Source organism: Lemur catta, chromosome 11, assembly GCF_020740605.2.
Source record: "Lemur catta isolate mLemCat1 chromosome 11, mLemCat1.pri, whole genome shotgun sequence".
Classification (NCBI taxonomy): domain Eukaryota; kingdom Metazoa; phylum Chordata; class Mammalia; order Primates; family Lemuridae; genus Lemur; species Lemur catta.
The window spans coordinates 74,754,918-74,778,732 of NC_059138.1; the positions used below are offsets into that span (position 1 = coordinate 74,754,918).

Below are 23,815 nucleotides of genomic sequence, written 5' to 3' on the forward strand. Positions count from 1 at the left end.
TTCTCCATAAGTCTGGCTACCCACTCTTGATCATATCAACTCATCTAACTTTAGGGTTAAAAAGGTCCTTGAAGATCGTTGGTTCAGCCACTTCATTTTACACGTAAAGAATTAGAAACTCAGAGGCATTGAGGACATGGTCCCTTGAGGAGCGGAGGCAGTGGACACTCTTGCTGGGATATTCATGTTCAAAACCATTCCATGAAGGGCTCAGCTACTTCGCTTTATCATTTTATGATCTTCAGGTTGACACATCCTGAGAAAGGACCACTCGGCTTTTTTATTCAGGCAAGCAACTGTTTTTCAGGGTTCTGAGGAGAAACCAAGCTATCATCACAGACCAGTGAAGGGATCTCTTCGGGAACAGTTTCCTCCTGTGAACAAGCACAGTGTGGTGCATGTTCTTTAAATGTACTGCCAGTCACTTTCCATTTCTATTTATATTAGGGACTTACTGTCTATAGCTAAAATTGACATTTACTGTGCCCATAACCCTACCACAAATTAAAATCAGACCCCTCGTCCTTCTGAGGAATATGTCTATTAAGCTGTAGGAAGACATCTGAAATGATACCAAATTACATTTTAAACTTGAAACCCCAAATACCACATTTGTTTGTGAGTAGGAATAGGACTGTCTGGGGAATAATTTGAGAAACTGAGCAAGTCACTCTCTTTCGCAAAATGCAGGGCCACCAGGGAAGGAAAGAGTATGTTAGGAGAAACACTTTATATAAACCCCTGTGTGGCTTTTAACTAATCATTTAAACATAAACAAAATTTTCTTCAGAATGAACTTACAAGACAAATAAGCCCTTTAAAACTTCATTTTAAAGAACAGATACAGACATTTCAATTGTACTTATAAATACCCTGAGAAGAGGGTTGAGAGAAACATCAGAATAAAACAAGCCTATAAAAATGTAAACCTGGGTTCTAAGCTTTGACCCGGCTAATACAGGCAAAAATGTGTTTAGGACCAAAAATCTTAATGTCACTTTTGCCTTTTAGCATGTGGATGTCCGTGGGAGTGTGTGTGTGGTGGCTGCACTTAGGCAAATAGCATAGCCACAATCTCAATCTCAGAACCTAATGATGGAACCAACTCTGTCCACAGGGCAGTGGCTTCTTTGCTTGTGTGCCCTGTCCATGAGGAGCTTGGAACATAGAAAAGCTTGGTTGAAAAGGCCTTTGAGATCCTTGGATGCAAAGTACAAAGTAAATGCCAAGTATCATTATTATGAGCTTTATTGCTACTATTTTACTAAGTGTTTCAGATTCATATCAATTCAGCTTCATGGTAAGTGCTCTTACAGAGTGGGAGAACTTGAAAGGTAGCTCAGGGAAAGTTGCATAAGAGAGGGTGCAGAGTTTCCTAGAAACTCTACCTTTCCCCAGATACTCCTCACTCAAGGCTATGATAAGTTGACTGCCTCTGGAAATCAGGATAGTGTTTCAAGCTATCACACTCCTTAAAAAGGTGCCTGTCATGGATATGTCATGGGATTACAGCTGCCAGGAAATGAAAGACAGTGTATTATGAGGTAACCTCAGTAAGTCATTCAACAAACCTCTATGGGGCTCCTACCGTGTGCCGAGCTCAGTGCTCTCAAATGCTCTCCTCCCTGAGATAGTGGATACACCAGGATTCACAGTAATGGGAGAGACACCCAGACCCCTTGGAGAGCCTGGGTGTTTCTGGGTCTTTCCCCCCAACACTTCCCCCCCAAATTTAGAACAATATAGCTTTACTTACTAGTAATAATTTTATTTTCTACACCAGATTAATCATTTGTCATCTTCCAAGGACCAAGCACACTCAAAATATTCCCCCAAGTCGTCCTCACCCCACACCTGTGATGTGGGTATTACAGCCACGTTGTTTTTGCCAGTGAAAAAACAGAGAAGTTAAATGACTCACACAGATCACACACTCTTGGCGGTGGCAGAGCGAGAGGCCGCCCCAAGCCTGCGCCTTGCCAGCCACACAAGGCTGCTTTATTCGATTTCCTGGTTAATGATGGAAGTCACTATTATCTCTATCATTCCTGTCAGCCACTCTGACTGGAATAAGTGAAAATAATAGACCTAATTTAGGACTCTGAGAGCTCCGGCAGTTCCTCCTCCTCCTCCCACTCCTCTTCCTCCTCCCTAGAAATCAGAATCTGTTTTTTAAGAGCCTAATAAGAGGAAATTCCAAAACCCCAGTTAACCGTTTAATTGTTTTACACGATTCGTTCTCGGGAGATGTTCGTTTCTAACTTAAATCCCATGTGCTGCTGATTTATTGTTGTCCTTGTGCTCCAGTTGGGTTTGAAAGTAACTCGTGACCATTCTCAGCAGATAGTAATTTGGAACCTCGAAGATTATTATCATCTTCTCCCGGCCTTCTCTGTTGTGTCTTCTAAAGGCTAGAGAGTCCTTATCCCCTTCACTTTCCCCCTTAATTCTCCCCTTCTGGCCTTTCAGTATTTTCCTGTACTTCTCTGGAACCTTCTCCAAGCTCTCCACACCTTCCCCTGTCCCTCCCCCATGACATTCAGCCCTGGCCTGACAAGGATCCCTTAGACTCATCCTAGGTTTTGGCTATTTGATTACAGGGGTAATCAGCCTTTTGGCGAAGCTGAAGGGCTTACAGCAGGGGCTGAGATAGATAGAGTTTGTCGCTCTCCGTAAGGATGTAACCCAGTGAGGAGTTTGCTAAGCCTTGCGAGGCAATGCCTTTTCCCTTGTCTGCGTTTCCCTGGAGAACAAGTGATCTCTCAGCACTGCTGTTACTTTATCATTAAGAACAGAACTCGAGAAATCAGGATTTTAGCCGCCTGAGGTTGCATAGTCCGTGCATGTAGTCACAGCTGCTGAAAGCCACTCCCTCTGGACCACTGACACATCCCTCCCCTGCCAGGGTATCTGTGGAGCTAATAAATTCTAGCGCCGCCTTTTAAAGAGCTGAAATAATCCCAGCAAGTGGCTGGGTGGAGGAGCTCATAAATTTAGTCTCCCAGGAGAGATATTTGAAAATTGCCCAAGAGACCCTGCCTCTAGATTCAGGAAGAGGTGAGATAAAAGCATTAGTGAGGGCAATAGCGTGAGGAGCCTTGCAAAAGGCACAGATTGAGCAAGGGCTGCCTGGGTGATCCAATAGATTTTTTTCAAGAGTTCTGTTTTCGCTGAAGTCTCTTTGCGGCTGGAGCTGTCATCGTTCAGCTGCAAGATTCAGTTGTCTATTTGGAATGTAGGTATCGGAGGATGGTGCTATGCTAGGTATGATTCCACCACAAATGATTTGTTAAAAGGTGATAACTGACACGCTGGATGAAAAGCCAGGAGAAACCCAAACAGAATTGCTGACTTAGAGCTTGGGGTGGGGGTGGGGCTCCCCACTCGGCTGTCAGCTCAGGGATTTCTCTGCCTCCACTGAATACCCAGGCAAGGGCCTTCGTGAATGTTTTCATGAATTATTCATTTATGGTGAATGAATGCAAGCAGCAGTCGCATGTAAATGACAAGGCTCGTAATCAGAGGGCTACTTATTTGTCCTTAAGAGGCAGGAGGAAGCTTATTAACAACTCACAACAGGAAGAAATTTTACTTAGGGTTATGTCTCTATAATGATATTTTTTTTCCCCAGCCAGTCAGATATACAGCATTTATTTGAGCTGCATTCAAAATCATCTTTTCTTTTATCTTTTGATCTGCATTTACTTGCCTTTTCTAAATGTAACTTTATGAATAATTGATATAACTGAGAAGTTATTGGTTGATTGAAAACCCATCTCTTCATGTCTGTAAGTCTGACCCATGGCTAAAGCCAAACTGTTCAAGCATTTAGGGTCTTTTATAAAAGATCTTTAAAAAGAGCCTTTAGCTCTTTACAAGGAAAAAAAATATCAGATTTTGAAAACAGATTTTTTTTTTCTGATGATAGTGCATCAGAAACCAATTCAACTATGTTTTTGGTTAACAAATGAATCGGGCTGACTGCATGACTAATTCAGATTAATGATGCAGAAATCAGTCATTAAAGAAGCCAAAAAATTAAAGGTTGATTTAATGGTCTTAACAGAATGATCATAAATTTGGATCTCCCCTCCCATTACTGCTCTCTCTGTGTAAAACAGTTGAAAGCACTAGTAAACATCCCCTCCGCCTAAGTAGATGCAGCATATATGCTATAAAACCGAGCAAAGGCTCCAGAAGGATGCAGATCTGTTAGCCATATTACATTTTATTACTACTGTTGGCTTTCTCAAACCCAGGCTTTCATTTAAAGAAAAAGAAGTTATCATTTCTAACATATCAGACACTATATCTAATAAAATAAAGGCATCAGTAGTACAAAATTGATAAAAAGGAGGCCCAAATTTACCTTGTGTGGTAAATTTAATTTCCGACACCCCTGGTGATAATGATTCCAAAGTGCCCTTGTCAATATCAATAAGTCTGTGCAAAGCAGAAATGAGATGTTTAGTTGACCATGGTGTGGGTGTAACTGGTATCTCCTAGCGCAGAGCTCTGAGCATTGTAAAGTACAACCTTATTGCAGGGCAGACATCCAATTTTTAAAACATTAAATAGATTGGAGACAGATGAGTGTTCTTGAATTATTCTTGGCCTTTTCCTATGAAATGTCTAAAATATAATTTCAAAGGGAAATTAATTTAATTGATGCAAAAACAAATGGGTCTAGAACTCATCTGAAAGCTTGAGTTTAATTTAAGGAGCACTGATAAAAAGTACACATTACCTTAGGGGTAACCATTTATGCCTTTCAAGAACAGAAATGAGTTGTGTTAGGCTGTTAATGTAAATTGGAGTTTTACTTATGGCTTGTAAATCAATTAATTTCTTCTCATTAGTTAATGAATATAATCTAAACATGACTCTTGGAATGTCCATCGTCAGTAGAAGAGATCCTTGACATCTATGTTTTCATTAATTCAAGAAATATTTATTAAACACCTATTAGGTATCATGTACTCTCTAAAATTTCAATGTAGGCAGTACAAGGCAGACACAATCTCTGACTTATGAAGTTTATTGTCTAGTTGGGAGGAGAGACATTTAAAAATATTACTCAAAAATCACTGATGCATTGCTGGACTCTGTGGCAAGCACCTATATGCCCAGCTACTCTGGAGGCTGAGATGGGAGGATGGCTCAGAAGTTCAAGGCCAACCTGGACAACTTGCGAGACCCCATCTCTAAAAAAAACAAATCACTGATGAATTACAATCAGGAAGCTGATATGGTAAACTCCAAGAGACTATAGAACACATTTATTTTGTTTATCATTATATCCTCACCAACTGAAAATTTATAAATGAATTATTAATATTATACAAACAATCTAACTGGCCAAACTGGTTTTCCCTTCTAAAATGAGAGTGCAGGGAGCCTGACACATATTAGGTGTCTAATTGATCTTTGATGAGTGATTGATTGATTCATTGAATAATTAGTGATAAATGTTACTAGGGAAAAGTGTAGGGTATACTCAAAGCCCTCTGCAAAATCCCCAAGCTAGTGTGGTTGCCCAGAAAAGGTGGTGAGGATTACTTTCGTCAAGGCTCTGTGGCAGGAAGGAAGAGGATGCTTCCATGAAGGTGCAAGAATGTGCCAGGCCGTGGAGCTCTGTCCTGCTCTATCCCGGGGAGATGGCCTTACGGGTGTCGCTGATGGGCTGTAGCATTTGCTATTGGCACTAGCTTTTTAGAACAGAATGAGGGCTAGGGATGGGGCAGAGACATAGATACAAAGGCAAAACTCTCTTTCTGGACACCCCAAATGTCTGTGTCACCAAAGAAAATCAGGTGGGGAACAATTCTTGCAGGGAAATCCTGCCATCCCTTGAGCCTAAGAAAGCTTTGAAAGGGAGAATACACATTTTAACTAAATCTACTGGTATTTCCGCACCTTTTCTAGGGCTGTTTCTACTTCTTTGTCTCATTTGTTAAAAGGGAAAATATTGTCTTTGGCCCCCTGTCTTTAGGAGGTTGGCAGTAAGACTCCGTGCAGAGCGTGAGCTCATTCACAAAAACGACACAGGTAATGTGATGTCTTTAAATATGGGCCAGATAGCTTTCCTATTTTCCCAAGTATTACTTCTGTTGGATTTCTGTCATTGTTTTCAGGAAAAACAAGATACTGAGGACTGATTTCTGGGAACTAGTTTGGTTCCATTTTGAGGAAATATTTTCAAGGGGCTTTTCTGAGAAATAATTTTGAAATTCTGTAAAGTTGTGGGTGAGAGAAGTCCATATGCCCCTGTAGGAGGGTTTGGGAGTCTCAAGTTGATGGATTTTTAAAAAAATATCTTATGTATGCAGGGAGTGATGGACATTTTATATTTGTTAGGTTTTGGTTCTTTAATTAAAACTAAAGACTGGTGTTTAAGAGCAAGCTATAATTTCTTGACTGTAGTATGGTGATTAATCTGTTGTTTGATCACCATTTTAGAATAGTAATAATAACAAAGACAATAACAACTAATTTTTATTAGCATATTCAACATATTTAACATGGCCATTTTACAATTGAGTAAATGGAGACACAGAGATGCCAAGTAACTTGCCCAAGGTCACACAGCTAGGAAGTGGCAGAACTCAGATTCCAACCTAGGCAGTCAGCTCCTGAGCCCATGTTCTTCATTACTCCATTGTACAACGTAACTATTACCTGTGGAAGAAACTAAGTATATTGTCTTTCCATTTCACATTCTACTTGATTACCCTGACAATTTGCTTTCTTTACAAAAATACAAATTTTAAAATTTCACATCAGAGAAGAATGAGTAAATAAGCATTTTGCGTTAGAAATTGCTTTCTCTTAAGATTTAAGAGTTTATGTTTCTCTCTTTAGCATTTCAGTCTCCTCCTCCCAGACAAAAACTAGTTTGCCAAGATAGACCACAACACTTCATTTGAGAAGGTCCCAAGGAAGTACACGTTTCTTTTCATAAACAAATACAAGCACAGCGAGCAATGCTCTTTTTCTAATCTGTGTGAAAATACGCTGCATTTAAGTGAGAAAGAAGTGTGGGCCCCATGGAATGTAAAGTCTTTTTAATCAACTTCTCTTGCTTTTTAGGAACACCTTATATTTAGGGGTTAGTCATGTTTCAAATGTAGTCTTGATGTTAAGAGCTAAATGCTAGACTGGCTCAATTTCATTGAGTGTAGACGCTGAGCACCTACTGTGTGCCAGGTGCTGGGTTGAGTACTGTGGATGCTTCAGTGTGCAGTGAATGACACCCTTTATCATGGTGGAATTTATAGTCTACTTATATTAAGAACATCTCTTTTTTGAGTCCTAGAATCTGCATTTTAGAGCCTCAAGGGCTTTTGAGATAGCCTGTAGTCCGATCTGTTCATTAGACAGATGATGCAAAGGAGAATCCAAAAGTTAGTAAGGTCTTTTCTCCAGAGCCAGCAACTCTAATAGCAATGGCATCTGGATCTCCTGCTCCCTGAAGCTTTTCAGTTTTTTATTTTATTTTATTTTATTTTATTTTATTTTATTTTATTTTATTTTTTGAGACAGAGTCTCGTTTTGTTGCCCTGGCTAGAGTGAGTGCCGTGGCATCAGCCAGCTCACAGCAACCTCAAACTCCTGGGCTTAAGCGATCCTACTGCCTCAGCTTCCCAAGTAGCTGGGACTACATGCGCCACCATGCCCGGCTAATTTTTTCTATATATATTTTTTAGTTGGCCAGATAATTTCTTTCTATTTTTAGTAGAGACGGGGTCTCGCTCTTGCTCAGGCTGGTCTCGAACTCCTGACCTCGAGGGATCCATCTGCCTCGGCCTCCCAGAGTGCTAGGATTACAGGCGTGAGCCACTGCGCCCGGCCACTTTTCAGTTTTTTAAATTCTGTTCCCCATCAAGTCCTTATGTTAGTATTTTTTATCTTCTTCAGATTTCTTCAGTGTTTATGGTCTGCTTTCAATGCTAACATTGATCTTCCAATTTTCTTTTTTTCCTTTGGCAAATGAACTCTCCATTCAAACTCAGATCTTCTAATTTTCTAACCTAAGTTTTTCATCCTTGGCCTGATCGCATATGTGGCCGATCTGTCTGTCCTGAGAGTTTAGTGGATGATCCTGGGGTGCTGCAGATCTTCTGAAGCCCTGGGAGAGAAGAGCAGTGTGCAGAGACCCTCCTCAAACCTTCCAAACCGAAGCACTGGCCAGAAGATAGGCTTGCCCAGGGCCAAGGAAGACCCGCAGACACCGTTCAGGCTTTTCAGACACCCCTAGACTGGAAAACATCCTTTGGGAGGAAAAATGAGGGCATGAAATCGCTTGCTGTGGTACCTATCACTCTGTTAAGGACAGTGAAAACAGTCTGTCATCCTTGACATTTTAATTGAAAGAAAAGCTTACATAGATTTCAACCATAAGCAGTATGTTTATACAAGTGTATAAAGAGGAATAATCTGTCAAGTTGGAAAACTCTTAATGCTGCAGGACTCAGTGTAGTAATTGAACAATCCAACATGAGCTCACACATCTTACCTTGTTCCATGCCTCAATAATTTTTAGTAGAAATACTTTACCTAGAGGCATATGGTTATTAAAAAGGAGGCTTGGCTTGCTCAAAGTCTGGAATTATTAGCTCATGGCAACAAGCCTGCACTGGAGAAAGACTGTTGGGTCTTTGTTTTCACAACTTTACTGCAATTTGCCATCTTATTTTCAGAGTCTAACTGATGTGTTGTTTGGGAAATTTTGTTTTGTTCTCTTTTGAAGGAAGAAAACGTAATTTCACGTGGATGAGTGAATTCTCATGTTAGCAGTATTACAGTAATTTACTACTGCATACAAAGTCCAGGGAACATTGTGACCATCAAAGGAAATGAACTGTGAATTTATTTCAGCACAAAAAATCAATAGTAACGTAGTTAGGGGACCCATCAAGGTGTGATGGGGGAAGCCCTGTGTTGCAAGTTGAGTATAAGCCCTGTTCCCTGTCGTGACCCATGTGACCTTGGGCAAACTTAAATGTTTCTGAATTCAGCCTACTCCTGAGTAAAATGGGAATAATAGGACCTTCCTACCATATTGCATTGTTTCAAGTCACATAAAATTAGGGATGTAAATATACTTTGAATATATTAAATAATAATAATTCTTATTTCAATATACACAAAAGGAATTAGCCAATGCAATTATTCCAATACCAGTCTCGCTCCAATGATATGAATATGCTGGACAAATGATTTTTTCTTACACCTCACTATATCGATAATCACCTCAGTCTAGTCTTTTATATACCTAATGATGGGTAGATATAGTCATTTTACTTTTTACAGTTTTTGTAGTTTTAATGGTTCAAGCAAAAAGTTAAAAAACTCCATCAGTTTGGGGAAATAATTTGCAGAATCTGTGTAAAACAAACACCTCAAAATTATTCAGAATCCAAACATATATATCTCAAATGATCATTTTTCCCTCCAAGTATACATTGCTAATTAGTCTGATTGGTATCATTAGGAAATTATTGTTATAATCCCAAGGGAATTCAGTACTCAGAAAGGCTATCTTAGTGAGGGAATATTTGGTATTTTAAAATCTGATAGATCTATATAAGGTGTAGAAATAACTTAGCTAATAAGAGCATTGAATTACACGAAACATACCATTCCCAAAACTATGCTAAACAACTGGGAGTTTTCCATAGTTCTGGGAGGAATGAGAATTCATATTTTTGCATCTCCATTTGCATCACATTAAGTTGTTTAGTTGATTTTTTTTAAAAAAAGAATAGTTCAATAAAAACTGATAACCAAGATTATTTTTAACATGTCAGGTTAAAAGAGACTGAATGAAAATGATGATAACATATTGCCCTTTGTCCATCAGTATGATACCGCAAACCAACATAATAAAAAGAAATGTTTTTAGTTATCTTTTCCATAATAGTTTTTGCTTGTCCCTAACTGTCTATACTCAAAGCATTCCCGCTGGTGACTAGGGAAACAGGCATATGATAAAAAGCTGTATGTATGTATGTTTGTACATCTATTGAGCTTAGGTGATTACCTATATGTCGGGGTGCTCTCAGTGAATCTTCCTCAATATGAAACTAGGGAGTTCAGATTATTAATCTTGGATTTAGAGGAACTATTATTAAACTCTATATGCTTTGATATACAACTATTTTCTTTTCAATAAAGTTCCTAAACAAGACATTAAGACTGGAGGACATAAGCCAACATTGTCTGCTGGTTAAGCCCCATCCTATACCTATCTGACTCGAGTTACCCACCTCTGAAAGAGACCTTAAGACCCAGGGAAGTCACAACCTGCCATAGTATTTTGGAGCAATTGAAATCAGCAGTCTCCTGGAACTATAAAAAGCTAAAGGGCTTTCCGAGGTCCTGCTAGTCCTTATGGTCAATCCATACTCCTCTTGAGGTCACAGGAGCACATGCCAAGGAATACCCATAGTGCTTCATTTGCTTATCTGAAAACACTCATTTCATTGCTGTAAGCTACTTATATTAGCCTAGCTATGTATCTCCTCATACGCACGTCCTATTACTAGAACTGAGTGTCATTTGTGTGCACCCACGTCACCTCTGTGGAAAGGCTGTATATTTTTTTATATTTTCATATATACACCCTCCAGAGCTGATCATAAATCTTCACTGACTTTATGACTAATCCTATGATGTGTGACTGTGGGGTTAGCTCTATTTCTCCAGAAGAGCTCTGGGGCAAAAAGAGTGGAAAACTTCATCTTCTTGGGAATTCTAACAGCCATGCAAAGGAAGAACATGGCATTCTGTCTTCACATCAGTCCCCTACTTCTCCATAGGAGCCAAAGGAACTCCAAAGAAGCGGCTCCTTCTGCTACTCTGGTGGGGATCTAGACAGGGCTGTCCTTCCCTGGAGCTGGGGAAGGTGTTGGCTCGCACTGAGTGTCTCTGTCTGCAACCTCTGCCCAGCACTTAGCACGAGGGAGTCAAACTCACGCACGTGCTCCCTCTCTTTTTTAAGAAAATGCATTAATTCTGCAAGCACTAGTTTCTAGCATGACATGCAGGGTAAGGTTGTTGTAACGTGGAAGACTCATAGGTCCTTAGAGGTTTTTGTTTGTTTGTTCTGTTTTATTTGTTTGTTGTTAAGTCCTGAATTTAATGGTTTGACATTTATACAGCTCCCCAGAGCAAAAGCATCAGGAGACTGAGAATTTAGCTGGGGAGGTCATTTGTTTGCCATTTTTAATAAACACAAATAATTCCCTTCTTCCCTCAGCCCCACATTCCCTGGCTCATTAAGTCAATTTAAGGCCCTTAAATTTTTTTTTTTTTCTGCAAATTGAAGCAAAAGCTCAAACTCCGTACAGTACTCCCCCGAGGAGCGCTTACCCAAGTCCTACAGGTCAAGCCCAAATCAGTTTCTGTCAAACAGCCTAACACCTCGAGTTATTATGAAATGAGCCGTTGGTAATTGGAGGCTGAGCTCTGGACTTGCCCTGAGAAAGGCCAGCTGTGCCGCCGCCCTGAGATCCGGCTGCTTTGGTTTGTGTCCTGTCTTTGGTTTTTTTCCACTCATAGTGGAGAACTATGAAAAAAATCAAAAGGGATTTCTGTCGGGAATTCATGAATGAAGTTTACTCTGCAAATCCAGAGAGTGAAAGTGTACCCAGAGCAAAGCCAGGCAGGCTTCCAGGAAGAGGTGTTGGAGAGTGTGGCTAAAATAAATGTGCACAGCTCCCAGGCTCTAAGACACTCCAGAGGGCTGAGACTTCCAAGTAAACACAGGATTTCGCCATGAAGTCCCTTTCCTAAGATGTGGGGCTTGTAGGAGATCTACTGGCTTGTTTCTGTTGAACATCAGTTAGATAACAGAGGTCAGGAAATGAAGTGGAATTTGATGTATTAACTAGGAAGCAGCAAAGGAAGCCAGGCTGGTGTTTTATTTGTTATTATTTCCCTAATATCCTCAATTATGTGGCTCTCCCATCAGTGGATCCGATCTGCTGCACATGTGACAGTGTTGTCCTTGCTGTTCTGGACACTGGTGAAACAGACCCAGGGCATTAGGAATAATGTTTGTTTTCTTTTTCTTTGTCCCAGGCCTGTCCCAGGCTCTCTATCTTCTCTGCTACAGCTCCACAACAGACAGAGACAGCCCATGCCAGCCTCCATGCCCGGGACCCTGCCCAACCCTACCATGCCAGGATCTTCCGCTGTCCTGATGCCAGTAAGTGTATCTGTGTGTCTCTTAGTAACCTGCCACTTGCACTGAAGTCTGCCCTCTTGAAAGATGAAAGGAAGAGCTGAGATCTAAACTGAGAGAAGGCGAGTGCTTCTGCATGGAGGGCGGAGCTGTGCCGGTTTGCTTTGAGGGCCCCGTTGCCCATCCCTAGGTGCCTTGCTGGCTTTCCTGCCCTTCAGTGCTTTGCTGTGAGATAGGGTCCCATCTTCTTGCTGATGACAAGTGGGCCTGTGACACCCAGGAAATGGAATTAATTCAGGGAAACAGTGTTTTATAAGCACTCCAAAGTCTACAACTTGGGCTACATATAGATTGTCCCTAAATTGCCTGTGAGTGGTCTAGCCAGGACTCAGAGCAATAATTATAACAATAACCATACATAACAGCTGCTAACATGTATTCGTGTGTATCAGGTTCTATCAATCACGCTAGCAGCACTTACTGAGTGCTTTCCACATGCTGGTCACTTTCCAAGTGCTCTGTCAACACGTGAAACTATCCTACAAGGTAGGTCTACTGCTACCCCAATTTTTTGAACGAGGAAACTAAGGGAAGTCACTTGCTCGGCTGAGAAGCAAAGCAGCTGAGTTTTGAACCCAGGAATTCTGGCTCCAGAGTCCACTCTCTGAACCACGACATTACATTGCATTTTCTCCCTTCACTCTCACACCAAACCTGTGAGGTAGGGCACTGTTATACCCATTTTACAGATGAGAAAACTGAGGCACAGTGGTGGAGTAACTGAACTAAGATTACAGAGCTAGTAGGTGATAGAGTCAGGGTTTAAATCCAGAAAGTCTGACTCCTGCGTCTCCACTTATTATATAATGATAAACAATAAAAAACAGGAGATAAACGTAGAGGGGAGGTACAGACCATTCCAGAGGAAACCTTCCTCACCTTCCACAAGATCTTCTCCCTGCACTCTTCTCTGTCCTCCTTGACGTTGTGCTTGGCTGGGGTTATTATTCACAGGGCCACAGGAGTTCTCAAAAGCCCTTGAGGCAATGTGACAACTCAATTAAAATCCCCCCACAACAATATTAACAGTGTCTTGCAGAGCATTTTAGCATTTTAAGGAGTTGTCTATGTTGTTATTTCATTTTATCCTCACAGCAATCCTGCAGGGATACGGTAGCAGTAATTACTGATGTATTCATTTTACAGATTAAAAGCTAAAGAATAAGACATTGAAGGGAGTTGTCTCATGTCACACGGCTTGTGAGTGAAGAGTTGGGGCTGGAACCCACATCTCAACTCACACCAAGCAGCGCATGCATTGAGCGATTTGCTCCTTTATCTAAGTGTAGGCAGGGAAAAGAAGACACACACTTGGCTGACTCAGTTTAGAGAAGTGGACTTGTTTCCAAGTTAGAAACTGACTTGGCAACATTAGGCCAGAGGACAGATTGAGCTGATGGACTTTACCTGCCTTGTCTCCTTAGAGCCCTTTAGATGAAGGAGAAACAACACCATCAATGCAATTATCCCAGGTTTTATTCACCCCAACTGATTGCATGAAGACTTCCACCACAAGCTATCTTCGTTTAGGCTTTAAATTCCTCTTGTCCAAAATTAGTTTCTTTCAGAACTTCTATGCATTGTCTGGAAAAATACAACCCTTTTTTCCATTTGGCTAAACTGTGTACCATTCCCAAGGACAAAAATGAGACACTTGGGCTGAATGAGCCATCTCGTCGTACAGCTTGAGCTCTGTCAATGCCTCAGAGTAGAAACCAAGGTTCAGGTTCATGGTCTAGCACCGCCTCCACGGGAGTTCCCTAACCTACGTCAGTGCCATGTGTGGCTGCCACGACAGTAGGTGTCAGTCTGGAGCAGTGGCTCCCAACTGGGGCTGATTTTGTCCCCCCCGAGGAGATCTGGCAATATCTGGAGACACTGTTGGTTGTGACAACTAGGATGGGGGGTGGGTTCCAGTGTCTAGTGGGTAGAAGCAAGAGATGTTGCTACCCATCCTACAATGCACAGAGTAGCCCCCCGCAACGGAGGATTGTTTGGCCCAATATGTCAATATGGTGCCAATATGTGCTGAGATTGAGAATCCCCGGTCTTGAGTGACATGAATACAACTAACAATGATTAATACAAGATCTCTAAAAAGTATATCCTAAAAGTTCCAGGCTGTAGAAACCTGGGCCTTTTCTTCCTTATTGTCATGTCACCATCTCCCTTGCTATAACTTTGGCATTTCAGGCCTGGTCACAGGAGAGCCTCTTCCCCTAGAGTTCCTACCCTGGGAGACCAGGATTCCCTGGGTATGAAAGATAAGTCTATCTCTTTAGGGGAAGGTGAGATTCTTAACTGATTTGTAATGTATGCAGCCAGGCCACACATTTCACAAAGTCTAGATCTGAAACAAAATGATGTGTGGATTCATTCATCCATTCCAAAATTTTCTTGAGCACCTTCTATGTGCCAAGTACACTTCACCTAGGTTCTGGGGACATGCTGAAGAACATGGCAGGCCCTGCCTTCAAGGAGGTCACTAGGTTGTGATGTCTTATCTTGAAAGTCAAATACTTTGATAATTCGGGAATATGAGCACCCATTGATAATTACAAAAGTTCAGTGAACTACACACTCTCTAGCTTCTGTTTTCCAGTGTGTGAAAAAGATGAAAGCCTGTTGTTCTCCCTGCAATGCTAAATGTCCAGTATTCAGGCAGCCACTCCCAACTCGTAAAGCTGTGCTCATGGCGCAGACAGAGGCTTCCTCATGCAGAGCACCAAATAGTTGTTTTGAAGAGGCTCTTGCTGACACTCTGTGTCTATAAGCCAACAATCATTAAGATGAAAATGCAATTTTTTTTTTATGGATAGAGAAATCAGCCTGTTTAAAACCAGTATTTTGTGAGCCCAAAAAGTGGGAAGCGTTGCTGACACCAGATCCAGAAGCCGTGAGCAGGCTACTCTCATCTCTTTGTATAACTAGTAGCTTAGAAGACTCTGGACAATCATTTGTACTTCTGAAAGATCCTTTTTTGGAAAACTGAAAGCAAAAGCTCTTTGGCGCTTTGACTTCCCCTTCTGAGAGGGTCACCAATTGGAATAAGGGGTCAATCACCTCTCCTACCTACGGGGCTCTGGAAGCAGGGGTTATAAGGAATATGCATTTTTTTAGAGCAATGAAACTGTTAAATTCTTCATAACTTAACAATTAGAGTACCTGAATGTATTTAATGACAGTGAACTTAATGTACTTAATTTACAAATGGTTAAAATGAGCCGGGCATGCTGATGTGCATCTGTAGTCCCAGCTATTCAGGAGGCTGAGGTAGGAGGATTAGGCCCAGCGGTTGGCAGCTGCAGTGCGCTGTAATCATGTCTGGGAACAGCCACTGCTTTCCAGCCTGGGCAACATAGTGAGACCCCCATCTTGGAAAAAAAAAGTTAAAATGGTAAATTTTGTATTATGTATATTTTACCACCATTTAAAAAATAATTTAAGAAAGTTAGAGAGCCTAGGCTGTCTGGAGGTATAAGGGATACGTGGGAGTGAACATTTTATTTTGCTGACTTGGTAAGGCCTCAAAAAGTTGTACTGAAATACTCTGGAATGTACAGAAAATTGGCCTTCATTAGCTCCTCTGGAAACGGTTTCACACGTCCCCAGGCCTCATATGTCCCCAGGCCACCAGATGCTCAGCTAATTCAGGCCAGGGTGTGGCTGACAGTTCTTCACTGTCACAGGGAATATCCACCACTCAATGAAGAAGAAGACCTTAGTTAGCATCTCTACTAACCCGCAGATTAATGTCCTAATCACACCTCTGCCCCTGGGGCAGACACAACAGGAATTGCAGTCACAGAGTGTCAACAACGGAAGGGACCTTTAAGGGTCATTCAGTTCAGCTGTGACTCTCCAGCTTCACTCCTGTTTGTGAGATTTCTGCCCTCCACTCTTTGGACACCTCCAGTGACAAGGAACGCCATATGTTCCTTGACTCCCTAGGCTAACTTTGAGCAGAAACCTGGTTCCCTAAAATCTCCAACCATTGTTTTCATTTCCATCCTTTGGTAAATGGAAACACATTTGCATTAAAGAATCTATTTTTCTCCCCTGAGGAAAGTCTAATTATTTTTTTCTGTGTGATTTTAGTATTAAGTGTACTTGATTTAGTCTCCTTCTTTGAAAAGTGTTAATTTTCCACTAAATGGAAAATATTATTAATCAGGCACACCCTTCCTGGACCGAAGTAGAAATTTGGCTATATTTACTTCCTAATGGGATACCCTGGAGATGAAAATGTCAGAACTCAGTTCAGGTATCGGAATGATGTTCCTTCGAGACACGGTGGCAGGCCAGGGGAGGACACTGTGGGACCAAGTCAGTCGTTGGTGTGTCATATAAAATCCTTGGCTGTCGACTGCACCTGCCCAGAGGCCTCGTCCTGCTGCGAGGGGAGACTGGGAACTCCAGCCATGTAGAATCTCCACTAGGTTAACCAGGAAGAGATGTGCTGAATGTTGGCTCAAATACACAGCTGGAGCATTCTGATTATGGTTACAAGCTAGAGCCCCAGGAAGACCTGCCATATTTGAGAACATTGCTTTTAAAACTAATGTTGTTTGTTTTTTCTTACTACCCAAAAGAGTCATGTATATTGTATAAAATTTAGAGAGGAAAAAAAGTCATAGCCTGAGTTAATCATTTGGCATATTATATGTCCTTTCAGTATTTTTCTATGTATATATTACTATGCATATTTATTGCCTTAAAATGTGCATGATTAGTGGCAGTTGGAGTGTTTGCAAAAGTGGAAGAATTGGGTAATTTGGTTTGGAAATGATCTACCATGACAATGTAGTTCTCCTTGGCCTGGAACATCTTTCTCTTTTTTTCTTTTTTTTGAGACAAGAGTCTCACTCTGTCACCCCAACTACAGCGCAGTGGCATCATCATAGCTCACTGCAGCCTCAAACTCCTGAGCTCAAGCAATCCTCCTGCCTCAGACTCCTGAGTAGCTGGGACAACAAGCATGTGCCACCATGCCTGCCTAATTTTTTCTATTTTTATTAGAGACAGGGTCTCGCTCTGATCAGGTTGGTCTCCAACTCGTGACCTCAAGCGATCCTCCTGCTTTGGCCTCCCAGAGTGTTAGGATTACAGGCACGAGCCGCCGTGCAGGGCCCTGGAACATCTATAGAAGGCACAGCTTTGGATGACTCTTTGGTATGCTTGAGTTCAAGGCCCCGGAGTACATTGCTTACCATGCACCAAACCACAGACTTTTGAAATCAGTAGTTCTTCAAAGAAATGCTAAACAATCCACTTGAAAGAGAAGTGCAGCTTTGTCTATGACTTAGACTGCCGTTTTCAGACTTCTAATTCTGTTGCTTTCCTTTCTTTTAGATGGAGAGACAAATGTCAGTGAACTCCAGCATCATGGGGATGCAAGGTCCAAATCTCAGTAACCCCTGTGCTTCTCCCCAAGTCCAGCCAATGCACTCAGAAGCCAAAATGGTAAATAACAGTTATAATCATCCTTTCATTATTGCATGACTTTTTCTTTTGACTTCTACTCTGACTCCAGCATTTTGGTTAAGCCCAGTGGAGGGCTCTGTCTTTGCCTTGGTGAATAGGTCTTTCTGTAAAAAGGCAGTACAGAGATTGGCTCTCTCTTTGAGGATATTTGTTATAGACCCTTGGCGTCGGATAATCATGTAACAAGCATTGGATCATTGTGTGGTGTTAATAAAAGGGACATTTAGAAGTTTTAGGAGATCCATAGGAGGTGGGGTAAGATATGCCCAAGTATGTGTGAATATTTATTCATCATGTGAAACAACAAAAATAATCCAGAGCTTCTTTTTCTTCAAGGTAGTTTCAACGCTACTCTTCCTGTCCCCATAGCCATTAAAACAGATATTTGATTCTTAAGTACACACTGTTATGAAAATACTTTGTGTTTTTTGTTATATTTGTCAGATGTGATGTTGATTTGAAAGGATGAGAGCCTTATTTTCTTGCAACCCTTATTGAAATGCACAGCTTCAGGTGACAACCTTCAGTGACTTTTAACATATGATATCTGTGTGCAGTAAGGTCAGTCTTTCCAATCACAGTGATAGATTTATGCATATGTATTTTACTAAACATTAGTAAAAGCAATACATGCCTGCCTTTACAACATAAAGTTAACTTGCTGGTTATATTTAGTGGAGTTGCTTGAAGTAGGTCACTCAGTTTTCATACAGTTAAATTCTGACACCACAATTAGTAAGGTATCAGATGACTGCAGAGTGTACTACAGCACATTTCTTAGCATCTGATACTGGATAAGGATGGCTTTTGCTAGAAGTTGGAGATTCATCTGTTCTGCTGACTGGCTGCATTAGAGACTGTGTCTGATGGTTGGTATGAGGATGTTGTTGACAGTTCTGAAAGTTAGCCATCAATTCCTGTGCAGGGGTGGAGTCAGACCCAGTGACTTCCTTTTCAATGTCAGCAAGAGGTTTTTTTTTTTTTTTTGATGCCTGCTTTGGTCACTTTCTCTTGGAAACTTCACTCATTTGACTTGCAGTTTCTTGACTCAACGAATCAACTGAACTCCCAGTGTTGGCTACCTTGGGCAAATAAAATCTGTGGTCAAGAGAGTTCTCTTTGCTGTGCCACAATCCCTGTGACGTGCCAAATGGCACCAGCAGCTGCAGCAAAGCTCGTTAAATCTTTTTGGAATCAGCTAATATTTTTGCAACTCAAGCTCTGCAGAGCCAAACCAAATACTTGCTGGCAGAATAAAGTTCAAACTGGCATCTGTTTTGGAGACCAAAGTAATGCCATTTACCTTTTTTTTTTTAAAAAAAAAAGAAAGAAAGAAAAAGGAAAAGAAAAAAATGAACTGTGAAGGCACTTAAGAAAAAAACAAAATTAAGTTCTTCGTGTATACGAATAAATGCTCGGGTCTGGATCTGAGATAGTCCCTCAGATGGATTACTTCTGAATCTTATTTGTTTGAGAGTCCGTACCCTTTTGAGAGATCTTTCAGATAAATGTTAAGTGGATTCTAAAACATCATTCCAAGTCAAATTTTTCTGCCAATTGATTTTCGCTGGATTTTCTGCCACCACTTGACTCAGAAGTGTCCTATCTCTTTTCTTGGTGGCAAAGAAGGAAAATGCATCCAAAGGTAGTACAGGTTTATAAGCATTTATATGCATGCAATAAATCATATGATATGGTAAATTAATTGTGAATAATGTTAGCTGGAAACAAAGGGAGATGGTCTGAACTTATAAAAATCGTTTTACCCCCCAGAATGTTTGTTGAGTTAAATTTACTGAGCAGGCACATCCCTCTGCTGACTCATGTTCTAAGGGAATGACGATTTCCAGGCCTGTGGTGTCTGCACTAATGAACTCCATCACAGACTCGGGGCTCAGGAAATACAGCTATCCTCTCTGCCCCGAGCTCTCACCCCATCCCTGATATTGCCAATATGTTAATCCAAAGGGGAAAATGGTAGGAGTATTGGCCACTCACGTCTGGAAGAATAGCATTTAGCTTGGAAAAGCGTTAAGTAAGTGAATTTGAGCATGTCACTCAGCATCTCTGTTCTTATTCCACTTACTTTATTTACTGGAGAAACCAGTCCTTGCTTCTACTAACCATACAGTATTTTCTAGCAGCTTTGGGCTGCTCAGATGAAAAGTTTTTGTAAAATACAACGTAGTGAAGGGAGAAAAAAAAAACAAAAAGAAACCCTTCCCTGATTTTAATGTCAGCCAGAGCCTCCCCAGGTTTCTCTGAACTATGGGCTTTGTTGTTCTATGCCTAATTTTCTTCCTGTGTAAGACTGGAATGGATTCCAGATTTCAACTCAGACTCTTGTTTCACTGTTTTCAAGGACTTTTCCAAAGGTCACACACGGGCTATTGTGATGAATGCACTCTGCAGGGTGTGTTCTCAGAGCACACAAGTAACCAGAGAGCTACAAGGGAGGTGTTGCCCACACCAAAACACTGCAGACTTATTCTCCTGGGGACAGTGGTGTCAGAGTGTCCATTTCAAACTCCCTATTGGCCACTGACAAAAGCCGTCATCCTGAATCTCTGGTGAAACTTGGAGGTCTTGGAAGTGGACAAAAGCTTAAGACAGGATTGCTTTAAATGTGCAACATTGTTAGAAACTCTCTGACTAGTGACTGCCCATTAGAATGCGTCCTTTTACTTGCCCCAGATGGGTAATTTCTACTGTGGGAGAGAGCAAAATGGGTGTCCTTACCCAGCTCTGCAGTCCATTAATCTGGAACATCCTAAATCAAGAAGCACATGTGCTAATCTTTTGATTTAATGTATATTAGTATCAATGAACTGTAGCCACATCTGTCTAAGCTAGTTTTATCATAATCCTGACTGATTATAATTTAGTTTTCTGGATTCTTTTTCTGAAGAACTAAGCCAACAGACATATGGTTTCACGATTATACAAGTGCACATGCACATATTGGGTTTCGTTTGGAGGGGGTCGAAGCGGACTCAGAGCCCTGAGAGCCTTCCATCTTTCTAACCACCCGAAATAGTAGGCCCTTCCTTCCAGATTCCTGAGATCAGTGTGTGTCTTGGACGAAAGTGGGGTCTGCTAGAAAGAAATTCACTGGATACCTGGTGGACGTTGTTAACATTCACGGGGAAAGGGAGCAAAGGAGGGAGAAAGGGAGACTGAAATGGGAAAAGGGAGAAAGAAGGAGACAGAGGGCAGGGAAAGTGCAGGCTGCACTGGGCCACACGGCCAGTCTCTGCAGCATGCGGTGACTCTGTAGTGATGTGGTCATGGTGTTCTCAGACTTATGTAGATTTGTCTTCATTTCTATTTGTGGGAATGAGACCAATTCTATCTAGCTTTGAAAGAAGTTTCTGTTTGGGTTTAGAAGCTAAATAAGTGGCTGGGGACTTGTCCATACACCTGTCTAGTGTCTCACTAAGATGCAGTGGCTACTGCTATAAAGAAACTATTAAAATGAAAGATGGCATAGAAACAATTACTCGGGCAGGGCTCTGGCCGCTCCGCTCAGATTTCACCTTATGTTTGGACAGGGTTAGTGGAGGCTAGGGAGTATTGATACTAGGAAGAAGGTATGTACTGCTGTGACCTGATTTTGTCCTCAGGACAGCACTGTGATAGAGGTATCGTCCCCATTTTATAGCTGAGGCAACTGAGGCTACGAGAGGTTAAAAACTCACCCAGTGACATATCACTTAGCAAAGACTCTTTTAGACTCCAATGACAAAGCTTTTTGATGATAACATTGATGCTTTGGATAAAAAATATTATGTGGTTACCAGATGTCAGTAACCAGCAGATTAAGTCAAATTCTTTTGTGTTAATTGATATTTACATGCAAATGCGAGACAGGGATGGCAATGATAGTTTAGACCTCCAGATAACCTGGAAAAGAGGTGGAGTAGTTGGTAGTATTCCCTTTTGGTTTAACTTGAGCTCTGTAATCTCACGAACTGGTCCAGCCTCACTGCCTCTTTATCCAAACACATTTTCGTCTTGACCTTTCTTATGTTACATGTGTGTCTCCCTTACTTGATTAATTGGAAGCTCCTTGAAGATAATCCATGCATCTTGTAAGCTCCTTGTACTGCGAGAGGCCCCATGAGTGAGAACTGAATTTAATTGAGTTGAATTGAAATAACGGGAAGGAACCGAACCCTAGTAATGGAGACGAGGGTGGGACGGAATGTGTGGGAGCAAAGGTGGGGCTGAGAAGGAGAGAATAAAACCAGTCAAATCAGCCTGGAAAGAGTGGCTGAGTATATTCGATTTCTTGAAAAGATACCTAGAAACAACATCCATCATATTTTTTCCTTGACACAAAAAGCAGTATGTCTGTTCCTGAGAAAATAGAAGTTGGAGTATCATTGCCTTCCTTGGAACTAAAAATAATCAATACTAAATGCTGTTTCTTCCACGGTGACAAACTAGTCATGCTGTATTTTGGTCATTGATTGCCAATGCCTTGTCTATAGTTACGTCTGCAGTTCATTGAATAGATATATAACTATATGCACTAATGAATGAATGAATGAATGAATGAAGGCCTTTTAGAAATGGAGGCTACTTAGTGAATACCTTGTCCAAATCCCTGTTTTCACAAGTGAGGACATCAAGGCCCACTAAAGACTTAGGGGGATCAAGGCATCATTTCAACACAAAGCTGGGCCTTGAACTTGGGCCTTCACATTTCGACTCAGAGTTGTACTTTTCCTGGCAGCTGTCCTGGTACGTTCCTAACAGTGCTGCTGCCGCCTCACCGCTTCCTCCTCACAGACCGGCAGACAAGAGCTAGGGAGGTATAGTGAGCAATCCTTGGTTACGTATCCACTTTGTTTTGAATGTCAACCTGGGTGTGTTTGTGTTTGCCTTTCCCCTCCCTAATTATCGAGCTGGATAACTGTTTGCCTGCGGTGCCCCTTGGCCACCCACTGTCCTCTGTGATAAATCACAGAGGAGCCTGGCTCTGTGTGGAGTTGCCTAGAAAGTTCGTACACATGAAAGGACAGTCTCCAGGTAACATCTCTCTGGCACTCTTGAGACAGGCAGTGCTTCGATTTGCCTATTTGCTTAAATCATGCCCATTTTCACTTCCCAAAAGCCCAGGAATAAAAAGCAGTAAATGAGTAGCTGTCTGCTGCTCAGAAGCTTTGTGGCCAGCAAACGCTGTTGACTTTAAACGAGTGCTCATTAACTTTTGCATCGTGCCAGCAGCCACGTGCCTCTGTAGCCAGTGATCAAAACACGACAATGGACTGAATTAAGGTGACCAACTTTTTCAGAATCCTCCTCCCTCGCTGCTGTGAAAACCACTGTCCAATATGCAGATGAATAGGAATTGCGTAAGGTTCCATGACAACAGGAGCAACAATAACAATCTGCACTCTCTCTGACATGGATGACGCGTCTCATTTTAAAGGCAATTTGCCTTCTTAACAGACAATGGTAGAAAATAGTAATTGTCAACATGAATTAAGCACTTATGAGTGTGGTAGGAGCACCTTGCGATATATTCTCAATTAATCTTCGCAACAATCTGATGAAGTAGATACTAGTCTTCATCTTGTTTTACAAATGAATAAACTGAGAGGTTGGGTACCTTGTGGAAGAACACACAGCTGGTAAACTACGGTGTGAGATATGAACCCAGGCATTGGGCCCTTAACCATAGTGTTTCGCCCACAGTAAGAATGATCATCCTGAGTTTATATTAATAGAGCACTTTACAGATTGGAAAATGCTGCCATATGCATTGTCTCGTTGTAGCGTCATAGTAACCCCGTAGGGTCCACAGGAAAATATTACTATCCTCATTTTATAGACCCAGAGAAGTTAAGTGACTTTTCCAGCATCACTCAGTGGCATAAGTAGGCCCTGGGCCCAGGTCTTCTTTGATTTTTGTCCTGTTTCTACTGCATTATATGCTGTTGCTGGTGTTCCCATGGTAACTTACTCTGAATAAAAGCAGCCCTTTATAAAAACAAAGCTCAGTGGCATAAAGTAAGATGAGACTCAAATTAATAGCTCAGACCCAGCCACCTCTTGGCTTATACCTATTAAATTCTC

The 23,815-nt window shown here is 41.4% G+C and overlaps 1 protein-coding gene across 3 annotated transcripts in view; it reads left to right on the plus strand.

Moving 5' to 3' along the window:
• The window catches only part of LOC123647634 (cyclic AMP-responsive element-binding protein 5), a 121,330-nt gene that overhangs the window by 15,871 nt on the left and 81,644 nt on the right, over positions 1-23,815 (plus strand). For all 3 annotated transcript variants that reach the window (XM_045565243.1, XM_045565245.1, XM_045565246.1), the window contains exons 2-3: positions 12,085-12,211; positions 17,600-17,710. In XM_045565243.1, the coding sequence (XP_045421199.1) occupies positions 12,085-12,211; positions 17,600-17,710 (238 nt within the window). The remainder of the gene's footprint in view (positions 1-12,084; positions 12,212-17,599; positions 17,711-23,815) is intronic.